At 39.3% G+C, this 21192-nt stretch overlaps 1 protein-coding gene across 2 annotated transcripts in view; it reads left to right on the top strand.

Moving 5' to 3' along the window:
• LOC102372372 (cyclic AMP-responsive element-binding protein 5) overlaps nucleotides 1-20957 on the top strand; it is a 131197-nt gene extending 110240 nt beyond the window's left edge. For both annotated transcript variants that reach the window (XM_025198955.1, XM_025198954.1), the window contains 4 exons: nucleotides 1157-1480; nucleotides 6271-6498; nucleotides 9861-9969; nucleotides 14023-20957. In XM_025198955.1, the coding sequence (XP_025054740.1) occupies nucleotides 1157-1480; nucleotides 6271-6498; nucleotides 9861-9969; nucleotides 14023-14186 (825 nt within the window). In that variant the 3' untranslated portion in view covers nucleotides 14187-20957. The remainder of the gene's footprint in view (nucleotides 1-1156; nucleotides 1481-6270; nucleotides 6499-9860; nucleotides 9970-14022) is intronic.
• Nucleotides 20958-21192: the final 235 nt, after the last annotated feature.

The raw sequence follows: 21192 nt of genomic DNA, 5'->3' as shown, positions 1-21192 counted from the left end.
CCATTATCTAGGTGCTATGTAATAAGCTACTATAGAAGTTGGCAATTTAGTAATCAATGATGATTCTATGTTACCCAGAGAGGTGGTGGAAGCTCCATCCTTGGGGGGTTTTAAAACCTGGCTAGAGAAAGCTTTGGTGGGGATGATCTCGTTGGGGCTGGTCCTGCTTTGAGCAGGGGGTTGGACTAGATGACCTCCTGAGGTTCCTTCCAACCCTAACTTTCTATAATTCTATGTCACTTTTCCTCAATGTAGCTAATTCCCATTTATTTGTACCATCTAATAACTGGAAAGAAAGGGAATTCTTCCACCTGCAAATGCCATGACAAGAAACAAAGGGCCTTCTCCTGCAAATCTTATGCCAGCAAAACTTCTGTTGTCCTCCTCTGTTGTAGCAGTACTGAACATGGGAGAATTTCACTGATTTTAAGAGGATTCATAGTTAGGATTGAGTTAGGACTACAAAATCAACACCAGTATTAGTCAAAGCCAGGAGGACATCATATAAACCAAACTTAGCATGCAGTAATTTGCAACAGCAGATGATAGTGTTTCGCAGCACAGACAGAAAACCATGCAAATTTGCTAAATTTTTATATTACTGGTGAGGAGAAAGGCTTGTTGCTCATGCGCTAAAATGCTGAAAAAGTTATTTGTATTCTTGAGTTCTGAAATGTATAAAACGTATGTCAATGCTCTGATACAATAAAAATGTCTACTAATACAGGATAATACTAAATGGTAAAATGGTAAGAGTAGAACAAACATTAAGTTACAAACATTTTTTTTTTAAGTAAGAATGCATGGAACTATACATTTAATCAGCTGATTAAGAATGAAAAGATAAGAACCAGTTCTTTTCCCACAATAACACAGTAGCACAGTCTGCAATGTGGAAGCTTGTAGGCATTAAATTGTGATCCAGATGTTTGGGGGTAAATATGTATGTTTGATATTGACCAGGAAACTATATTATAGCCTAACAATAAAGGTGTAAAGTACCTCACTTTTGTTGATAAAGTCAACATGAACAGCAATAATAGAATAGGTATTTCTGGTGCCAATATAGTTTCTAAAACATTTGAAAATATGAAATGGCATACTCTGAATGCCCAATATCTTGATTATTGTTTTAAAATTCTCTCTCCTGTTCCAGAGATTGAAAGCAGCGCTGACTCATCATCCTGCAGCCATGTCAAATGGAAATATGAACACCATGGGCCACATGATGGAAATGATGAGCTCCCGACAGGACCAGACACCACACCATCATATGCACTCACATCCACATCAGCACCAGACACTGCCATCTCATCACCCATACCCTCATCAGCACCAGCATCCAGCGCACCATCCTCATCCTCAGCCCCATCACCAGCAAAACCACCCACATCATCACTCCCACTCGCACCTTCATGCACACCCGGCACATCACCAGACTTCGCCACACCCGCCGTTACACTCGAGCGGACAAGCACAGGTAGAACTATTCACAGAATTATTCTCTGTTCCAGAGCAAGTTTAGAAATGGATGTCTGTTGCTTTCGTATGCACATGGTCTCCAAAATGAATCCTCTGCTGCTAATAATAAGTTTACTCTGCTGTTGGCTGTGAAGTTGCAAACTCTTATTCAAAACACGTCACTTTACTCAGAAACAAGAAACTTTATTTCAAACCTCTGTCATGCTAGTAGGCAGCCCTAAGGTCTGTTTAAGCTGAGATATCTACAAATTGCCAAGCGTCATTGACATTCTTGCTATCTGATGGAGTTTGGCACACTGGGTACTGTTGTCTAACAGGTTGAGGTCAAGTTTTTAAATTCTTAGAAATTCTGTCCTCAGAGATGGTTACATAACTACCAAAGATGTAAATGACATTGCACATGCATATTTGAGGGAAGACCTCTCCCTTGGATATATGTTATTTTTATATAGTATAACAACCTTTGCTCACAGTATCAGAAAGCACTTTACAATGAGAGTCAATTATAAGATGACATAGAAAAATAAGTATTTAAATAGAAATGTCTTTAAATTAAATCTTCAGATCTATAGATACCTTTACTTTGATTCTGGATCCATTTTTTTTAGCTTGCACTTATTTCTATCTGAGAAACCAAACCAAAATAAATTAAGATCTGAATGAAGTAGAACTTTGCTGAAGTTCAAATAGAAACCTATACCTCAGAAAGGCAATATGTACCATGTATAATTTTAAGGCAAGAGTGAAAGATATTAAAGCTTTGAAGGAGAGAATAATTCTGGACCTTGTAGATGGAATACTTCTGGTGATGGAGTGGCTTTCAGCTGTGCAAAGTTACCTAACTGAGATAGGGATTAACTGACGGAGCAGGTGAAGTTTAGTAGGTGAATGTTATGGCATGGAGAGAGGAAGTGGCCTGTCCATAAAGTGAAATTTAAACCTGAAAGGTAATGTTGAATTTAATTCAGGTGGTGGCAAGCCAGTGAAGATAAAGAAAGATGAAAGATCTGTGCTTTTAGACAGAAAGATGTCTGGCTTTGGCCTGCTGGATCATTTGCTATTTAAAGAACAGGGATCTAGGAACGCTGTCAGCTGAAAACTGTAGTAGTGAATTCATGAACAAGGATTTCAGTAGAAACTACATGAATTCTGGCTGTTTTAAAGCGGTGATAAAATTCTATACCTTGAAAAAGTATAGATGAAAGAGAAAAGTATATTAATCATGACTTCAGAATGTGAGGCTTTGGGAGCAAAGTTCAGAACTGTGTTCAGAAGGGTAATAGTGAAATCAGCTACAGAACATAGGGGACTTCTTATGTCTCATGGGGAGTTGGATTCATGAGGATTTTTGATGCTTACAGGTTCCTCACAGGCAGCTCTTGGAAAACAATGGAGATATTAAAAATAAAAAGATATGGCTGATATTCCAGTATCCCATAACATTGACTATTCACTGCCTTTTTTTCCTATTGCTCTTACTGCAGCTATATAGGATTTCCCTATAATGTCAATTTTAGAGGCGGCGGCTAAATAAGAAAGCCTCGGTGTTGATCACCATAGAAAAAGCTATTAATAAATTAAATAGTCTCATTGACTTAACGGAAACAGGATAAAGTTCCAGTTTGGGCTACCGTTGTATTAATTGCCTACCAAAAAGGAAAGTAGTACACATGTGCTAAGACATGCTAGTCTAATGAGCTAATTAGCATGCCACCTGGTACAGGATTTTGTGCACCCTGCCCCTGATAAGTGCTCAGGACATCTAGTAACTGCATCTTATACCCCTCTGAATGCTTGCAACCCCCTCTGGACTTCGGTCCAAAAGGAGTGTGAAGAGTTTGGAACTGAATGCAATATCAGTATTGGCCACCAACACAGCATCCTCATCCATCAGCTGGGCCAGGGGAGGCCTTGTAATCAGGCCTAATTGTCCCAAGGAGGTTGAGAACTACTGGTGGAAGGCTAAGTAGTATTCTAGGATCCATAGGTCAGCTGCTTGCCTAGACCACAAAACAGTTTTACCCTCTCCTGGGACACAAGAGCTATAACCCCTTCTAAAAGGATGCATTAACAGGAATAAAAGGAGGGTTTAGCGAGTAATAAACACAAGGTTATTACTTTCTAAGACCATCCATAATCCCCCTGATATTGGCCTCTCTGGGGGTCAGATTGCTTTAGCAGACATTAATTTTATGGTGCATTTTACTAATTATTAACCTCCTCATTCCACGAGCCGGATACCTCAGTTCCAAGCTGCCTGTCAAACAAAGGCATGAGCTGAATTGTTGTGTGTGCTGCATGCCCTTTGCCATAACTTTCATTATTCTACACCATGCCCTTGTGTAATGTCAGAATTAATTTCATGCTTTTCAACAGCCAGTTTGAGACACACATGAGCCTAATGAATTATGTTTTGCTAAAACGAATGAATGACTACTAATAGTGTGTTATGTTACAAAGAATAAAAGAAAGTAATGGATCAAGGATCAAGGTAAAAATGGTTGTTTAATGTGTCCCTTTATTAGTGATAAATGTTTTGCTTTATGGTGGCTGGTTTGCCTCAAACATTACAAAAAATTACTCTAGCATTGTTATGTTTGTTGCATCAAAATTTCTTCCTATCAAACTCGCTGCTGTGACAGCTTAGGCACAGCAGGATCATTTGTATTTTGTTATAGTATATTACCTGTTCCATCCCTGTGTTGTTATGGATACCTGATAAGCAACCCTTAAAAATGTATTGGTCACCTTTTTTAGTAGCACATGCAATCACATGGGGTGGAAGGCTTTAAGGGGGGAAGCCCCGCTGAAGAATAATGCTTAAACTATTATCAAGATAAGGCCTAATAGACTTCAGGGTCAAAATATATCTAGGATGATTCAATTAACTATCCCACATGACATCAAGAATGGTGCAGCCTTTCCAATTCATATCTACCAAAGATGGAAGGACAGTGTTTTGCAAGTTTGCCTCAGTTACCCAACTACAGATTACTTCAACTGAAAACAAAACGAGCCACTATTTATAGGGGATTCTAGGAAAAAAGTTTTTTATATAGCAGCCCTGTATGTCTGCATTACAGACATGACTGGCAGAGCTGAAAAACAGAAAAGCTTTTCATGCTGGATGAAAAAGGAGAGAGAAATGGGCTAAGGAAAGCTTTGGTATCCAGAAACATAAATAACAGTCCTTTGAAGTCTCAAAAGGTGTTGTATTTGAAAAAATGAAAGGCCTTTGATGTTATGTTGACATTAAGAGAGATCTCTGAGACCTCTATATTCAGACATGTTGCTAAAGAGGCAGCATGAACAGCCCCAGTGGATGTGAAGCAGCTGCCACTGCTGAACAGTAAGCGCCTTCAGGGAGTAAGAGAGCACTTGGTGGTAAGGGCAGACCCAAACAGTCCTCCAGAATGCCAGTAAGTGCAATCACTCCATCTACACCAGCAAGCTCCACTGATGGGAAGAACAATATAAACTGTAGTGTAGATGGGGTTAGGGAATTTTTACTAGCATGTGTTTGAATTGTCTAAAAATTCAGTTTCTAATGAGCATCCTTCAAATAGTGAGTTCTGGCTTATTAAAAAAATAAGTCTTTAAAGAAAGTTTTCACTGGTTTTATTTCTCATCTCATCTCATTTCCAGGGCTTTTCAACAAGGGTGAAACTGATTCTGATTGTATGAGGTGTGGAGAAGTGAACTTGACTATATGAATTAAGTGCTCTGAAGTGCACAGATTAACCAAAGTAAATGAAAAATAGAGAAAAACAATAGTATCTTTTTCACTATTATCAATTGTATTGCTATTTGGCATGAAGCCTTCAGATAGAAAAGTTATTTTGCAGGCTTGGACACCAAGGCTTATGATTTTGATAATTCAGGTTTCTAGCAAGTTCTAAATTTCTGATTCAAACAGCATGTTTAATGCTGGGATTTTTCAAAGGTGATTAATGACATGGCTGTACAGTATACTCACCATGCCATGCAGTGGCACCTTCCAACACGCTGTATTGCTCCATGTGGGCTGCCTCCTAAATTGTAAGAGATCACATCTACGTGACACTGCAGGCAAGTTAATTAGCATGGAGGTGGGGAGTGGGCTAATCACTGCTGAGTGAGAGTGTCAGGCTGAAGCACTGCACAGAAGCAGCTCTACTGGTTTCAGTATTGGAAACAGCCTGCTTGAAACTACATAGCATGCATGAGAGTAGTGCTACTGCACACACTAGGTTTACCATGGAGACATGACCATACACCAGTATACTGATGGGAAAAGAGGTACTACATACAGCATCTCCAAAGAGGCGTTTACTACCAAAACATGCACTAAGGTATATGTGAAATAGAAATGGCCTAAAAGTATGAACATAATTAAAAACTTCCAAGGCCCTTGCAGTCTTCTCCTTTGATTAATTAAAAAACTTGCTATGCGAAAACTAACCTCCCATGTTGAATCAGGCACTTTATAAGGATACATTTTTAATAACTAAGGAAGGAAAAAATGTAATTTTCCCTGCTGCAGTTCAGAAAACCATTCCAGAAATCCTCCCCTTGACTAGGTTGGGCATTTGTCATAGGCTAATTTAAATGGCATCTGGTGGAATCTTTCAATCTGTGCCATCTTTAGATCTTGCCAGAACATCTGCAAACCTTAGGCCATACATTGGTGATAATTTTTGTTTAATGGTTCCTCCTTTTCCCCCCCTTTCTTTCTTTTGAAGCACTTGATATTGGCTAGAGCTCACCAACCCACCCTCTTTGCTAAACTTTGTTTCATTTCATCATAAGGTTTCACCAGCGGCACAGCAGATGCAGCCCACTCAGACAATACAGCCGCCTCAGCCCACTGGAGGGCGTCGGAGGAGGGTGGTGGATGAAGACCCAGATGAGAGGAGGCGAAAATTTCTGGAAAGGAACCGAGCAGCTGCTACACGCTGCAGACAGAAGAGGAAGGTCTGGGTGATGTCACTGGAAAAGAAAGCAGAAGAACTCACCCAGACAAACATGCAGCTTCAGGTGCGAGCTACTGTCTGTATCCTCATGACACAGAGGCCCTGTTTACATTGAAAGGCTTTTGCTGTACCACTGGTTCTTGTTGACATAAGTATTACCACTGCACGTTAGATGAATAGTGAAAATCTGGACATAATCGAAGTGTGCTAATCAAGATATATGCTTAAATAAATAAATATATAAAAATTTTAATTCAGTAGGATCAGCCAGGAAAAATGATCTCAAAATTTAGAAGCTTTACTAGGCTGAGTCATGTATTTTTAAAAAAAAAGTGACAAAGGAACAAAAACCCCAAACAGCTAGTAACTCAGCTATAAAAGACTACTTCTTTAAGAAAAAAAAGAACACCGCTAAATTTTAATCCAAAGCCATCCGGATGCAGTTATAATGAGAATTGCCTGTTTGTAAGGGAACAAAATGGATGGAAATCATCTGAAAACAGTAAATAGTAAGGGTCCTAGCATCTTCTCAATGTTTAGTAAATGTAGGTTTCCAGGACTCACTAGTCCATAATTATTTACATAATCATTTATTTCTTAAATGCATCAGCATGGATTACCTTGAGCAGAATAGATCCAAGTGGAGCTTTGCACATTGAGTCTTGTAACATCTCTGCTGTCATGGTGGCATATTCTAGATGGCAGCAGCTGGGCTTGTCTACACATGCATTTGATCCGGGATCAGTTTACTTGTGAGTAAACTACTTGTTAGCAAACGCTCCTGGGCAGGCATCTACTCATGCAGAGAAGTGGGGCCAGATATGCTGCTAATGGCACCAAACTGTTCCTGCTTCCTGGGCTCCTGCAATGGGCCCCTGCCACCATCAGGGAGAGCTCTACTCTCTCCCAGGTACTAGCTCAAGGGCTGGCAGGGAGCACCAGGTCAGGAGACAGGGATCTTCTGGCCAGGGCTGGGACATTACACCTTGCCCCCAGGGGGTGCCTGCTGCTGGGGAGGGGAGGGGACAATATTCCCCTGCCCTGGCAGCAGGGAGCTCCTGGCCCTGGCTCCCCAATCAGGGGCAGGAGAGGAGCAGGTCCCAGCCCTTTGCCCCAGTCTGCCAGTGGGGCAGCTAGCTGTGGGGAACAGGCTAGGGAGCTTGTTCCCTGCCCAGCTCCATTCTTTTGGAGCTGGGCAGGGAACAGGTACCTAGCCTTTGCCAGCAGGGAGCTCCCACCACCAGCTCTGTGGTTGATAACCTTATCTCCCAGAGCCAGCTCAGCAGTCATGAGGCCAGCACTGGGAGATAAAGATCTCCCAGCCCCCATTCCCCAATCATGATTTCAGAGTGGGAGGCTTGGAGCTCCCTGCTGCCAGGGCAGTGGACATAATCCCCACCCAGACTCCTATGGCGGAGTCCACCCCACAGCACGAGCATTACTACACCATCACTAATCAAAAGTAAATTTGTTACTTGCATTTGCAGATAGCAAATTTACTTGCAATTAGCAAGGTTCACTCTGTAGTAAGCACATTCACATGTTGACTGCACAGTAAACTACACTACTTTGTAGTTAAGCATCTCGTCTACATGTGCCTGCCATGTACAGTATTGGGCCACCATTTGGTCTAAGGGCCACGTTTTAGCTTGCCCTGTCTATACTGAGAACAATACTTTCTTTGATTTAAAACACTGAAGGAAGATGCTCATGTGATCACAACACAGCTCGCTATACTTACTGGTTTGCCTACAGATGGCAAGTTTCAGTCAGTGAATAGAAAATAATTTTTAAAAATCCCACATCACATACCTCTGCGTTAATGTAAAGTATGTGTATGACAGATGTCTATGACTCTCAGATTGTATTCAGTTAGCGAGTTCTGAATGCACTGAGTTTTATCAGCTTGTTTCAAGATGTGCTGCAAGGCTCCTGGGCTGACTCTGCATCTCTTTATGGGGATGGTAATCTCATAACTGACTATCCCAGTTTTATGACACTTTGCACAAGCACAGCAACACAAAGAGACCATATTGCAACTGAGGACCAGGATTATTGTCTTGCTGCACTTACTGGTTTTGAAAACTCAGTCACAGAATTTTTCAGTTTTATATTTAGTTTTTGTAAAATAACAACAACAATAATAGTTGTTATTAATAGCAGTCTAGTTTTTCAGGAACACATTCAAATAAACTAAATACCTTTTCCTCCCTGATTAATAGTGCAATATCTTCATCTGTGTGAGACAGAGAAAGAAAAATTAATAAATCCATAGAAATTGCCTTGCCTTTGAGTGGCCTCACAACTGAGCTCTATATTCACCAGCTAATAGGGACATATTTCAATAGAAGTTTCTGGAGATAATATTGCCAATCATTAAACAACAACCCTTCCCCTCTTTTGTAGTTTTTTTAAGTGCAAAAGCAGACAGTCCCACAGGTTTTTAAATTAGCAGACACAACCTGAGTCAAAGTTGGGTTTGGAACAGGCTGGGGGGAAGGGGAGAGGAAGCAGTTCCTGGACAAACCCAAGGTCTGTCAGTTTCAAGATGAACCAATCTTCACGCTCAATGAGAATGAGGTTTTGCTGACTGCAAATTTTAATAATTTGGTGACAAATTAGTCCTCTTTATACAAAAGAACATGTTATATATTATGCTAAATTACATTATATCACTTGTGAATTAAATATACCTGTTGAAAACCTATTGAAATATATATTTACAATATACTACTGTATGTCGGTGGATGCTGATCCCTTTAGGGCTAAGAACAAGTAAGTGCAATGAATTGTGAGTGAATCAGCCAAAATCAGTTTAAATGGTATGGAAGATACAAGCCAAAATAGTGATTTCTCTAAGTAAGCTCCCCTACATGATTTATGAGTCATTTCTCTCTCTGATGCTACTTATGATGCTAAGAGTCTATATTTGTGAGCTAAATCAGAGTAGGTTACTTTTTAAAAAATAAAATGACAAATTCATGTTTTTTATTTTTAAAAATGTTATCGTAAGTATTTGGCCTTGGCATTTTTTAATTTAAATGTCATTTCTTAATGTTTTAGTTTTTCTTTGTAATGTTTTCCATTATAAAAAGCAAATGGACCAGTCTGAGATGCACAATATTGCATATAGGATATACTGTATATTCAGAAACAACAATAGCACTAAACACACTAGTGTGACAAAACAATAAATGGAAACAAATCATAATCTACTACATTTTGAGAGCTGAAGTTAACAGAAGTACTCCAGATTTGCACTGATGTAACAGAAAAGATTTCTCCCAATATCCGTGATGGAAAAAATTCTTATGCAACCCCATTGCTGTAGTTATCTTGACAAAAGCACAAACATGAGAAGTCTTGCTGATTTGTTAACTTGTTTCTTCCAAATTTTAAGTAAAAGTCTTTCTCTCTCTTCTCTAGAATGAGGTTTCCATGTTGAAAAATGAGGTAGCACAGCTGAAACAGTTATTGTTAACACATAAAGACTGTCCAATAACAGCTATGCAAAAAGAGTCCCAAGGATATCTAAGTAAGTAACTGGTGTGTTTTGTGTTATCTATAGTTATTCACAAGAACCCCAAACAAAGGTGCCAGTTCTTCCCTCTACATTTACTTGTTATTTAGTACTTTCATTTGAACCAATCTTTCTGAACATCAGAGGATCAAGGGTTGAGATAAAATATCTAGAGATCAGTACATAAATTAAAACGAGCAATTTTAAAACTGATATACCCTCCCAATTCTGCAGCTGACTTTTTCATGGACAGGAGACTTCTGGGTTGCTCACTTGCAGATTGGGGCCATATGTTTCAACTAATTATGATATCTCTATTTGTAAAATATGCCATTTATTATTTATTTATCAAGCTCCAACCAAAAATAGTATTTTCTACTTCAAATAAATAAATAATGTTTCTGCCCCCCCCTTTATTTATTTCTTTATTTATTGAACTCAAAGCTCCAATTCTACAACTATACTACTGGGCACAATGCTGCTGATGCATTAAAATACCTCAGGGCTGTTCCTTGACTGGGTGCACTGGTAAGTGAAGTAATGATGGACTCCAAAGGGAACAGACAAACATATCTTTAAACCACTTTAAAAGGGGAGGGAAAGCTACCATTCAGGAGTGCGCCTCAGATGTTGTGATGCATCTGCATGATTCTGTAACAATACAAACAAGCTAAATGGCTCTTTGACCCTGAATGAAGCGAGGATAAGGTTTGGACACTTTTGCTTTGCTTGTATGTGTTCAGAACCATTGAGCTACAACATTTACAACCTAAGGGTCCAGACAGAAGTGCAGCTCCTAACTGTAATGCAGAATGATTTCTGCAAAACGTTCTGAGTTACAATGTTACCCCAGACCAAACAGAAGTTCACTGTTGGTTCCAGGGGGGAGGGGAATCTAGCTGCAGGCTGGGAGCTGCAGCCATAGCAATGGCCAGGGCTCTCTGCCAGTGCTTGCTGTTTCAGAATGGGAGGGGGAAAAGGCAGCAGAGGGAGCACATTCTTAGGACTCCCCAGCCAGTGCTGGAGGGTGGGGTAGGTGAATTGCAGCTCCCCTCCCCCACCTCAGGGGAGCTCCAGTACACCCCGCCCCCCTTCAGGGGGGGCTAAAAAAACCCAGCCTGAACTCCCTCTGCTCCCTTTCCCCTGTCTTATTCTGAAAACAGTGACAGGCTGAGAGCTCTGCAGACACAGATTACAGAAGACCCTCCATTTTAAAAGGGATGTATGTGGTAGCTGTGTTGGTCTGACACAAAAAGAAATGTAAAAATCTAGAACTCTTGGTTCTAAAATGCTACCTTTTATTAGACCAACTGAGAAATTGCAAAAAAAAAAATCTTTTTCTGTAAGCTTTTGGGTTCGTGCACCCTTCATCAAAGCCTGATTCCTGAGCCTGATGAAAGGTGCATGAGCCCGACAGCTTGCAGAAAAAGATGTTTTTATTTTGCAGTGTCTCAGTTGGTCTAATAAAAGGTATCATTTTGGAACCAAGAGTTCTGGATTTTTGCACTACATTTTGAAACATCTTTATCTGATACCTCATGCAATGAGGGGTCAGATTTTCACCTGATTGGCCATTTTTGAGCTGTTTGTAGCTATGCACTTGTTTGGTCACAGCTATAAACTGCTTTTTGTGGCCAGATTGGGCAAAAATTGTCACTTCTGACTAAGAGCGTAAATCAGTATCCTTTGATATCTTTAGTGTTGTTACCACTGTTTACCACTCTAACCAATTCTAATCATGGACTGAAAAATAAAAGGAAACTATCATTCCCTGAGATTGGTATAGTTGAGTTGTACAACTCTCTCCTTCTCTCTCGAATGTTCCTCTCTCATTTAAAAAACAAAACAAAACACTAACAGAGACACTGAAGACAGACAGAGAAAACAATCCAAGTTTGCCTTGTAAGTGTAGTAAGTGAAGGGCAAATTCCCTACTCAGCATAGCAAAAGGAGACTCATGACTCCCCAGTTCCTTGTCTGGATCTAGAGCAGCCCCGGGGCTGTTCTAATATTTGCCAGATGACAACATTCGCTTAAAGTAAAAAATGAGCTAGAATGCAATGTGCCAGCCATATCTCCAACACAAACACACGTTCTTCCTGCATTGGAGTCTTCAGGGAGAGTTATATAGGAGCCAGCTGCATGCCCTCTAGGGGTTTCTTACATCAACATGGGAAATAGAGCCAGTTTCCATCCTCTCTTCACCACAGTGTATCTGGCCTTTTCATGCCAGTCAAAGAAAAATAGAATTTCATTATATTTAGTACTATCATTTGCTTAAATTACCTCTTCTATATGGTGGCACACTGCACTGTAATGCAGGTATCAATTGCCTCTGCTGCAGCAAATAAAGCATTTCAGTAACCCAGTGTTATGAACTATTATGTCACAAATCTTATAATATTTGGCCTTTAAGGCTAAGTACAGACAGTCAAAAAGCCTGAGACTGAATCGATTCAATCTCGGCAGCTTCCTTAGTCTAAGCTGCATGTGTTGAACCAATAACCAACTGAACTGACATTCAGTTTTCAATTGGGAAAGGCAGGGGGAGGTCTGCACTTACCCAGGTCAGTAGGTGTGGGGGCACTAGAACACGTCTCCCAGCCTGCTGGCCATTGCCAGCCCAGCCAAGTGTCCCCGGGGCTGGGGGACCCTGGGCTGGGGTGGGAGGAAGGCGGGGCTCCCTGGTGCCCCCACACTGGGCTGCATGGCAGGAACCCAGCCTGAAGGACTCCTTCTCCCTCTCTCCTGTGGCAGCTGCTGAAACAATCAGCAGCTCAGAAAGAGGGAGGAGGGAGGGGAGAGGCCTGCCAGGAGATGAAAAGCTCCCACGACAGGGGCTTTTCCTCCCACCATGTGCTGTGTAGACCCTGGCTAGAGTGATCTGGGGGTGGGGGCGGTCTATTCCCCTGCCCCCCATCCCTATGGACTGACAGCTGCAGGCAGGAAGCAGGCTAAGGAGCAAAGGAGTAAGGTAGTCTCTGCTCCACAGGAGCAGGCAGCATAGCTCAGGGCTGCAAAGCATCCTAGGGTGCTGGGGAACTATGAATTAACTTGAACCAGGAAGGGATCTGGGACAAGTTCCATAAACTGGTTTGATCTAAATTATCTAAGTCTGATACTGCATCCAACCAGGTTTAACTTAAACTGGTTTGGGTCATTTTGAAAGTGGTTTATGTGCACTGAACTTCTATTCAGTTACAGGTTTAAACCAGTTTCTGATCACTGGTTTGTGTGCAACTTCAGCCCCTAGCCTAAGATAAAGTATTAGCTCCTGGAGTCATGTTATTATATGAGGACCTGATTTTAAAAGATGCCAAGTTTCTAGCTCTCAGTTTTGTGGGGAGAAAGTTGCAGATGTGAACCTTGAAGGCTCAAAAATCAGAGTCAAATAAAAAGCACTTGGGGGGGTGCATCTACATGAAATGTTTACTACTCAGTAGATTAATTAGCTGCAAAGTAAATGTTTCGGCGTCTGCATGTGCTCCCCTACTAGGCTGGAGTAAACTAATTTCCTCTGCAGCAGGATAGTACTTGTAAACACAGGTACTATCTTGCTACAGAGTAAAAAAAACTCCACAGTAGCACACATGTAGACTCTGCCCCAGCTGGCTATCCTTGCACTGAAGCACTCTTGTGCCTCAACCAGCCCTTCCATAGCATGTTTAGCTGAGGTGACCAGCCCCAGGCTGGCAGGCTAGTCCCCCAGACCCTCTGCCATCCAGGACTGCTCCAACCCAGCTCAATGTGCTGCACTCCTGGGCCCACATTCAAATGGCAATAAATTCCAGAATGTATTGCTCCGGAGTTTATTGCTCCCAGGCGCATGTTCAAACGATGCGCCCAGGTGTTTATTGCTCCAGAGTTTATTGCTTTGAATTAATTGCATGTGTAGACATGCCCTGTGTACATAATTTTAAAGTCCAACGATTTTGGATACATCCAAAATCTTTGAATACATGGAGTTGACAGGCCTGCAGCCTTCATGATAGGTCTTGTCTTTAACATTACTGTAATACAAGCACAGACTCCTACAGACATAATGTGATTTGTGTTCTTTTTTTTTAGGTCCTGAGAGTAGCCCTCCTGCAAGCCCAGTCCCAGCTTGCTCCCAACAGCAAGTCATCCAGCATAACACCATTACAACTTCCTCTTCTGTCAGCGATGTCGTAGGAAGCTCCACCCTTACTCAGCTTGCCAGTCACAGAACAGATATGAATCCAATTCTTTAAAACTGAATGGTCAAAACTGCTATGGGAGTGGTAGCATATCGGAAGTCCTTTATGTGAAGGACGTTTTCAACATTAACTCAGCCCTGGAAGACTCCTCAACCCTTGAAAGACTATAGCTTTCATTTTTATAGTTATTAAAATGTCTTTTATACTTAGTTACAAAAAAGGGAGTTATGCAATTAATATGCTATCAGCTTGAGAAGTGCTTTGGTGCTTTCTCCAATTTTTGGTACCAGTTGTTTATAAACTGAACTGTTTCTGTACATAGTCATGTTCCTTTCTTAACAGTCTAGCCTGAGGCCTCAGAAACATGGAGTTTTGTTAAATTGCAGCTTGTTAGCCAAAATGAGGCATACAAAGTATTAAAACAGAGTCAGACATTGGTAACTAAAACTATTAAGGCTATAAATATTTAGAGCATGCTCTGGTGACAGCATAATAAAAAATAAGTTAGCTTTGTGATACCACCGGAACCTCATCAGGTATGCAGAACCTCTTTCAGAGATAGAAATGCTTATATCATATGTGGATGTCAGAACAAAATCACCCCAAATAATACTCTCTCATGTTTGGCTTTCTACTTGTCCATGGCCTGTTAATCTTTATTCTTCACATATCTTCCCTTTCCCTTTCTTAATCCTCCAGTCCTTTCTTCTTCTTCAAGTTCCTCCTGTTTTTCTTCATTCTAAATCTCTCTCTCTCGATATTCTTCACTGCTTTTTTTTTCTTTTAAGAATATTAATAAAGGGGGAAAAAACTTTAAACCCACCCACAAAAAACTGTTAATACATCTGCTGCTCTCAATGCCTTCACTCACAGCTGGCTGAACTTTTGCTTTTTAAAAAATCAAAATGCAGGAGTTTAATGCTCCTGATTTAGTGTTTTTAATAAACAGCAAAAGTTAATAGCAGTTTAGTCACAGGTGAAGCATGACTGAAAGACAGCTGTGTTGATGCTAGGAGCCTTGTAAGATTCTGTGGTAAATGTCCATGGCACAGGACAAGAATAGCAAAATCACACCTAAGAATTACAGCGGGTTTTTTAAACTGTCAATCATTAATGTAGAAAATCCTTGAAGTATACAGCAGTTCAGAAAGAGTCTAATCACTCAGCAGATGCATTGTTCCACCATCAAAAGCTAACAGCCTAAGATTTCACAGGCTATAAATAAAATTAATCAGATTGAAAATTCTGAGCAGTTGGAAAAATATTATTATTCATTACCAGGTAAAAAACCAATTCTTCACAGCCATTTTTAAACATACATGGACAGGATCCTTAGCTGGCATATATTGGTGTAGCTCCATTGACTTTAACAGAATGATGCCAGTTTACCTAGCTGAGGATCTGTTCAGCGTGAACACTAAGAACACTTTTTAGCTAGTATACACTGCCAGACTGGTGTAAATTCTGCTATACACTGTGGGTGAAATTCACTCCTCAAAAGATGGTCCTTGCACTCCGTCATTTTCTTTTACTTTTTCTTTTTCTGAAGCCACAGACTTGTGCTGGCCCTTTCCAGGGCTGACTTTCATCTTGGGATAATGTATGGGAAATGAAGTGTTAAAGAATATGGTAGATGACAGCCAATTAGTTCTAATACATTGGCACCTGATTTTGTTCCCAGTAAAGTCAATAGCAAAGCTCACATTTACTCCTGTGCATAGGCGACTGCTAGGGGGTGCACAGGGGTGCATGTGCCCCCCCTGATGGCCAACACTGATGCTGTCGGTAGGGCTGGTGCCCCCCCCTGACAAGGCCGCCACCATTGGCAGTTTCTGTGGGTGCCCTGCCAGATTCAGGAGGCACCAGTCACTCATGCTCCTGTGGCAGCAAGATCAGGTCCTTATTTTGTGATAGATGTTCAAACTTTTTTTCAATTGCATCTCTTAAAATGAAACAGCTAATTAATGCTATTTGTAGTAAGTACTCTGCTCCTAAACATACTTTGTTCTGATTCTGAGTTGTTGTCCTCAAAGGCTGTTTCTGTTATTTGAAAGAAGTAAACATTTTTAAAAGGGTGAATTTTTTTTAAAAAAAAATACGTTAAGAAAATGAAGCATGAGGCACTGTAGCAAATAGTGCTCAGGAGGAAGAACAAAATTCTGAGCATCGTGAATCATAATTTCTGAATCAGTTATATCTTGGTAATTAACTTTTAAAAGCAGTATTCTTCCACAGCTCTGTTACCACTTATGCAAATACTTTTGAAAAAAAAAAAGATTTTTTTACATGTACAGAGTAAATCGTGACTTGATTATATAGTCTAAGAACCAAAAAAAATTAAGAAAAAATACAAATGTAAAGGATTTTCTATTATATTTTAGACAAACATATACTTTTAAAGTGTTTTAAATACTGAATCTATAATTTTTTTTAAAGTCCAGTTGTAATAGCTGAATGGTTTTGCTTCATCATGGCTACTAAAAAAAAACTTTGTTCAAATACACAGCTTTAAACAGAATCTTCAGTTGAATATATATATAAGGATGTATTGTGTCCAAATGTCATATCTAGAACCTCATTATTCATCCAAAAAACAAAATGCCATCATAGTATTAATTTAGCTTCAATTTTTTTACCCGCATGGAAAGCACTTAATTACATTAAGGTAGAAAAACAAAACAAAAATCTTCATACTAGAAGACTCTGAGCTACACTGCACTAAAATTAAGGTTTGGTTTTACTTATGTTAAATCTCCTTGACTGTAATATTTAGCTGTTAAAACTAAAGCCTCTACAGTGAAAAAAAGAAAAAAAGATAAAAAAAGAAAAAAGAGAAACACACACACATATACACACAAAACCCAACAAAAAACCCCACTTGCCCAAGTGTTGTTAAATTCAGCAACTTGACAGTTTGACTGATGTGTATTATATATAGCTCAATTATTTCTTTTTTTAATGCTAACTAGGCAAGCCAACTACACGTTAGCCTAAATGTGTAATTACAATGAACTGTCTCCTCTCTGTACTATTGGCCTTTAGGTATAATTATTATTAGTGATGTGGAAATAAGTAAAGGATGAAAGCTTTTTGCTAATGCTTCTTGTAACTCTAAACGTAAGGTTCATAGGCCAAAACAACATGCAGCATATTAATATTAGTATGTACATAAAAGGACCAACCCAACCAGGCACCTTATTCTTCAACAGGTTAACTTCCACATATAAAATACTTTTGTATTTTTAGAGGACTGATCCTGCAGCCTTTACTTCAGCATGTAATCCTTCCCTGTACAGTCCTAATGAGAGTTAAGGGTCAGGGCTGCAAGAAAAGGCCCTATGTCTAGATCCGTACAAAATCTATTCAGCAGAAGCAGCTTGTTCATAAGTATTGTTAATTTAGGTAGCATTTGCAATACTACTTAATTTGAGGATAACCTATAGTTCTCCATGAGCTACTTACTGAACGCTGATCTGTTTTATTCCTGCCTTTCTTCAGCTAGTTGCAGCTCTGAACCTAAAGTCACTGCCAGTGGGCTTTCAGAATGACCCCCTGTATTTTTTAATGGGAGTTAATATGGATGAGCCTGGTCACGTGTGTAGTTCAAAATGAAGTATCCAAATGTTAAACATTTCTGTGTACAACATCTCTCACTGTGTGACATTGAAAGTATGTTGGAAATCCCAGCCACGGATGATTGCAATACTTACCAAAAGTGCTGTGTTGTGATTCAAACATTTCTTCCCCCTCAAGTCAATTTATACAAGCCATATTCATAACACTGCCTGTGGGAGACAAGTAGTTTGTGTGCTATCATGGTGTGTTTTATAAGGACAGTGATGATGATGATTAATAGAAAATTTCATACTATTTGGAGTTGATTCCTGCTATATAACTAAATGAATGCAGTCCATGTTCTGAATAGTGGAAAGTCAATGGTAAACGCCTCAAGTATATATGGATTTTAGTGTGTTAACAGATCGTGTCATGTTAACTAACAAACCAGCTGTAACTGTTGTTAAAACCTGACTTTTGGGGGATTAATATTTTTTTAAGCAACAATATTTAGTTTTTAAAAAGCCTGTTAGTTTAGGTAGAATGTGCTTTTTTAGAAGCTAATAACACATTTTTAAAAGAAACTTATATAGTGAATTTATGAAAATTCAAGAGGACCAAAGCAAAATTTAAACAGGAATCTATTAATTTAGTATTCATATAGAATTTTATAAAGTATTTATTAATAAATGTTATTTTAAACACATTCCATTTGAACTTTGAACAGTATTCTTGTATGGAATCTGTTTGTTTTGTTTTGTTTTTTAAGTTACAATATTAGTTTTGCAGTAAACTACTCTAGGTGTATGTGTACCTTAATCTTTCAGGGTCTCGAGCAGAAGTCGTCCATCCAAGATGGAAAGGTTTGCTGAGGTCTGTTGTATAGAAATTCTTAGGATTAAATATTTTCTTTAAAGCAGCATCTGCTTTTTTGTATCAAACATAATAGCTGTAAACCTACAATTGTTTCCTATCTGTTTGAAAGTGTGCTCTCTCATTTTAGAAAGCGCAGATCAGCTACAGGAAAATGATACATAGAACTGGAAAGCCTGTCATTTTTAGGCTAATTATATGCATCCTCAATAGAGATTAACCCTATCCTTGCTTCTCTTCTAATATCTCATAGTGAGTTGCACTATACTGCCTTACCATTGCCCCTTCTGTCCTTATCTACTAAGCAGTGTTCCTTAGCTTTAGACCATTGAAGCTCCATTATATATCAGAGAAAATTATTGAAGGGGGAAGAAAAAAAAAGATTAATTTGTAGACAAAAACTAAATGGTGCCTTCAAAACCAAACCAGTTACAACTAATTAGTATCCTATTTCTACATTTCAATTATTTATATTATTTTAAAATTGCACTTTAGCTCTCACTTTCTCTTCCTTGTTTTCCCTTGTTCAATCATTTATAATACCTTGTAAAATGTTTGCACCAGATATATTTATATGCTCTAACTGGTGGCATATCTACAACTTGTCTCTCACACCCCCAAAAGGAGGACTGCTAGGAGAAGCTGAGTACAGCCGGTCTGCAACATGACTTTGACTTCACATCCTCTTCATGGTGGCATATAAATGTTTTATTATGCATAGCATGTGAGGCAACTAAGCTATACTTATAATCTATCTCATCTTGAGAACCAAAGTGTCCTGTATAACATAGCTCAGGAGACTGGCTCTGTCGTGCATTATAATGCACTTTGATTGTTTTCCAACTGTAGTAGCTACAAAGCTGCAAGGATAACAGTGGCCATACAATATGTTTGAATCCTAAGTCCATGAAATGTGATGTTACTTTGCAACTTAACTAGGGACAGCACCTTAAGAAAAGACTAAAACTTAAAGGAAAATCAAAAGCAATAAAATGTCAAATGAAAACTTATACCAAAAACTTGATCATCACCTGAAATGGTCGCCATAACATGAAGATGAGAAAGTTTGTATACACGCATAATCCCTTCCTAATACTTGTAGTTATCTGGGTTTTATCAGTGGCCTTATGTTTAGAGCTAAATTGCTTATCAGTGCTTGGTGTTTTCCCCAGAGTCTTCCATATTTTCCAAAACTACTTTACAGTAAACTTTAAAGATTGCAAAAGGCCAAATGTCAGTAGGGGCTAAAAGATTAATTCTCTAAATGTAAATCTGATACATTTCCACAATTTTCTTTAGAAATGAATTGATCATTATGACTGGCTATAAGTTTAGATCTAGGATTCAGAACCTATAACCCCTGTATGAATGCAGGTTAAACATTGTTTAGGTTATGTTTCATGAAGTGACACTGTTTTGGAGTCCCTCCACATATAATACAGCACTGGCCTCATGTTGCATCTAAAGATTATTGAACTGCAAAATATCTTTTTTAGCTAAATCTTTGAAGTAACAGATAGATTATCTATCTTCTGATACTGTGTCAGACACTGACGACTAACTGCAGCTTTAGAGAGCTTGCAGGAAAACAACAAGAGAAGGGCATTTGAGGGGAAATGGCTGGTGCTGATGGAGTCCACCCTTCTCCCTGGACCCTGCTACATGCCCCTGCCAGAGAACTTTTACCATGGTGCCTGAAAGGCAAAATAGTTTGCACCAAGGTTTTGATCTGTAGCCATTCTTCAGACAAACTTACGGACTATCAAGGAGAACTTTTCCCAAGTAAGGACTTCAACATTTGGGAAGCAGTTGTTTCTCAATCCATATACATGGGCTTTATTCCCATCTCCATAAATTGCTCAATTTAAAAACTGGGTAGCAATGATCATTAAAGATGGCTTCATTGAAATGCAGTCACTGTACTGATTTTTTAAAGAAGCTTTTAGCACTGTGTGCAGTAAACCTCATCTAAGGAAGTCTGTATAAGAGAAAGGTGCTGTCACGTTAAGTTTTGGGCTTGAGGTTGTTTGTATTGTACGCAAAGTTTTTGTGTTCGTTTGTCTGTTTATTCTGTAAAGCAACCACCTTCCTTACTGGAAGGAGAGATTTTTTTTTTTTTTTGGTACATAAGTGTAAATACTTGCTACAGCATTTAATATGTTTAATTTTATGTTAAGCTTTTTGTCGCATTGTGAACACATTTATTGTTACAAATGGACAATGAGTTCATTAAGACTGTTCAACTAGGTCAGATTTTTACATCTCTTTCTAGTTAGAAGAGACAAAATTTTGTGCATTTGTACAAATGTTAATAATATCACTGCAATTCCAATATAATAAAGCACTCAAATGTAAATAATGCCTACAGTTTTGCTGTGTCCATGTGTAGGAATAAGGAAGGTAACTTGGATACCACACTCATTGACATGCTAGAATAAAATCTTCCTGAAAGTAAGCTACACAGCTTAGTTCCTTTCTTAGCTTTCTCAGAAATAGATGTATTACAGCATCCTTATCTGCACCATGGTGAGCCTGTCACACTATGGCTTGCAGAGGTTGACCACTATGAAGGGGAGTGTACAACTGCTGCCCAGGAACTGAGGATCAGGATCTTCCAGAACTCTTACTTGGG

This window comes from Alligator sinensis, unplaced genomic scaffold (genome assembly GCF_000455745.1).
Source record: "Alligator sinensis unplaced genomic scaffold, ASM45574v1 scaffold29_1, whole genome shotgun sequence".
Taxonomy (NCBI): domain Eukaryota; kingdom Metazoa; phylum Chordata; order Crocodylia; family Alligatoridae; genus Alligator; species Alligator sinensis.
Note: the sequence above shows the minus strand (reverse complement) of the source record. Positions and strands in the feature narration are given on the sequence as shown.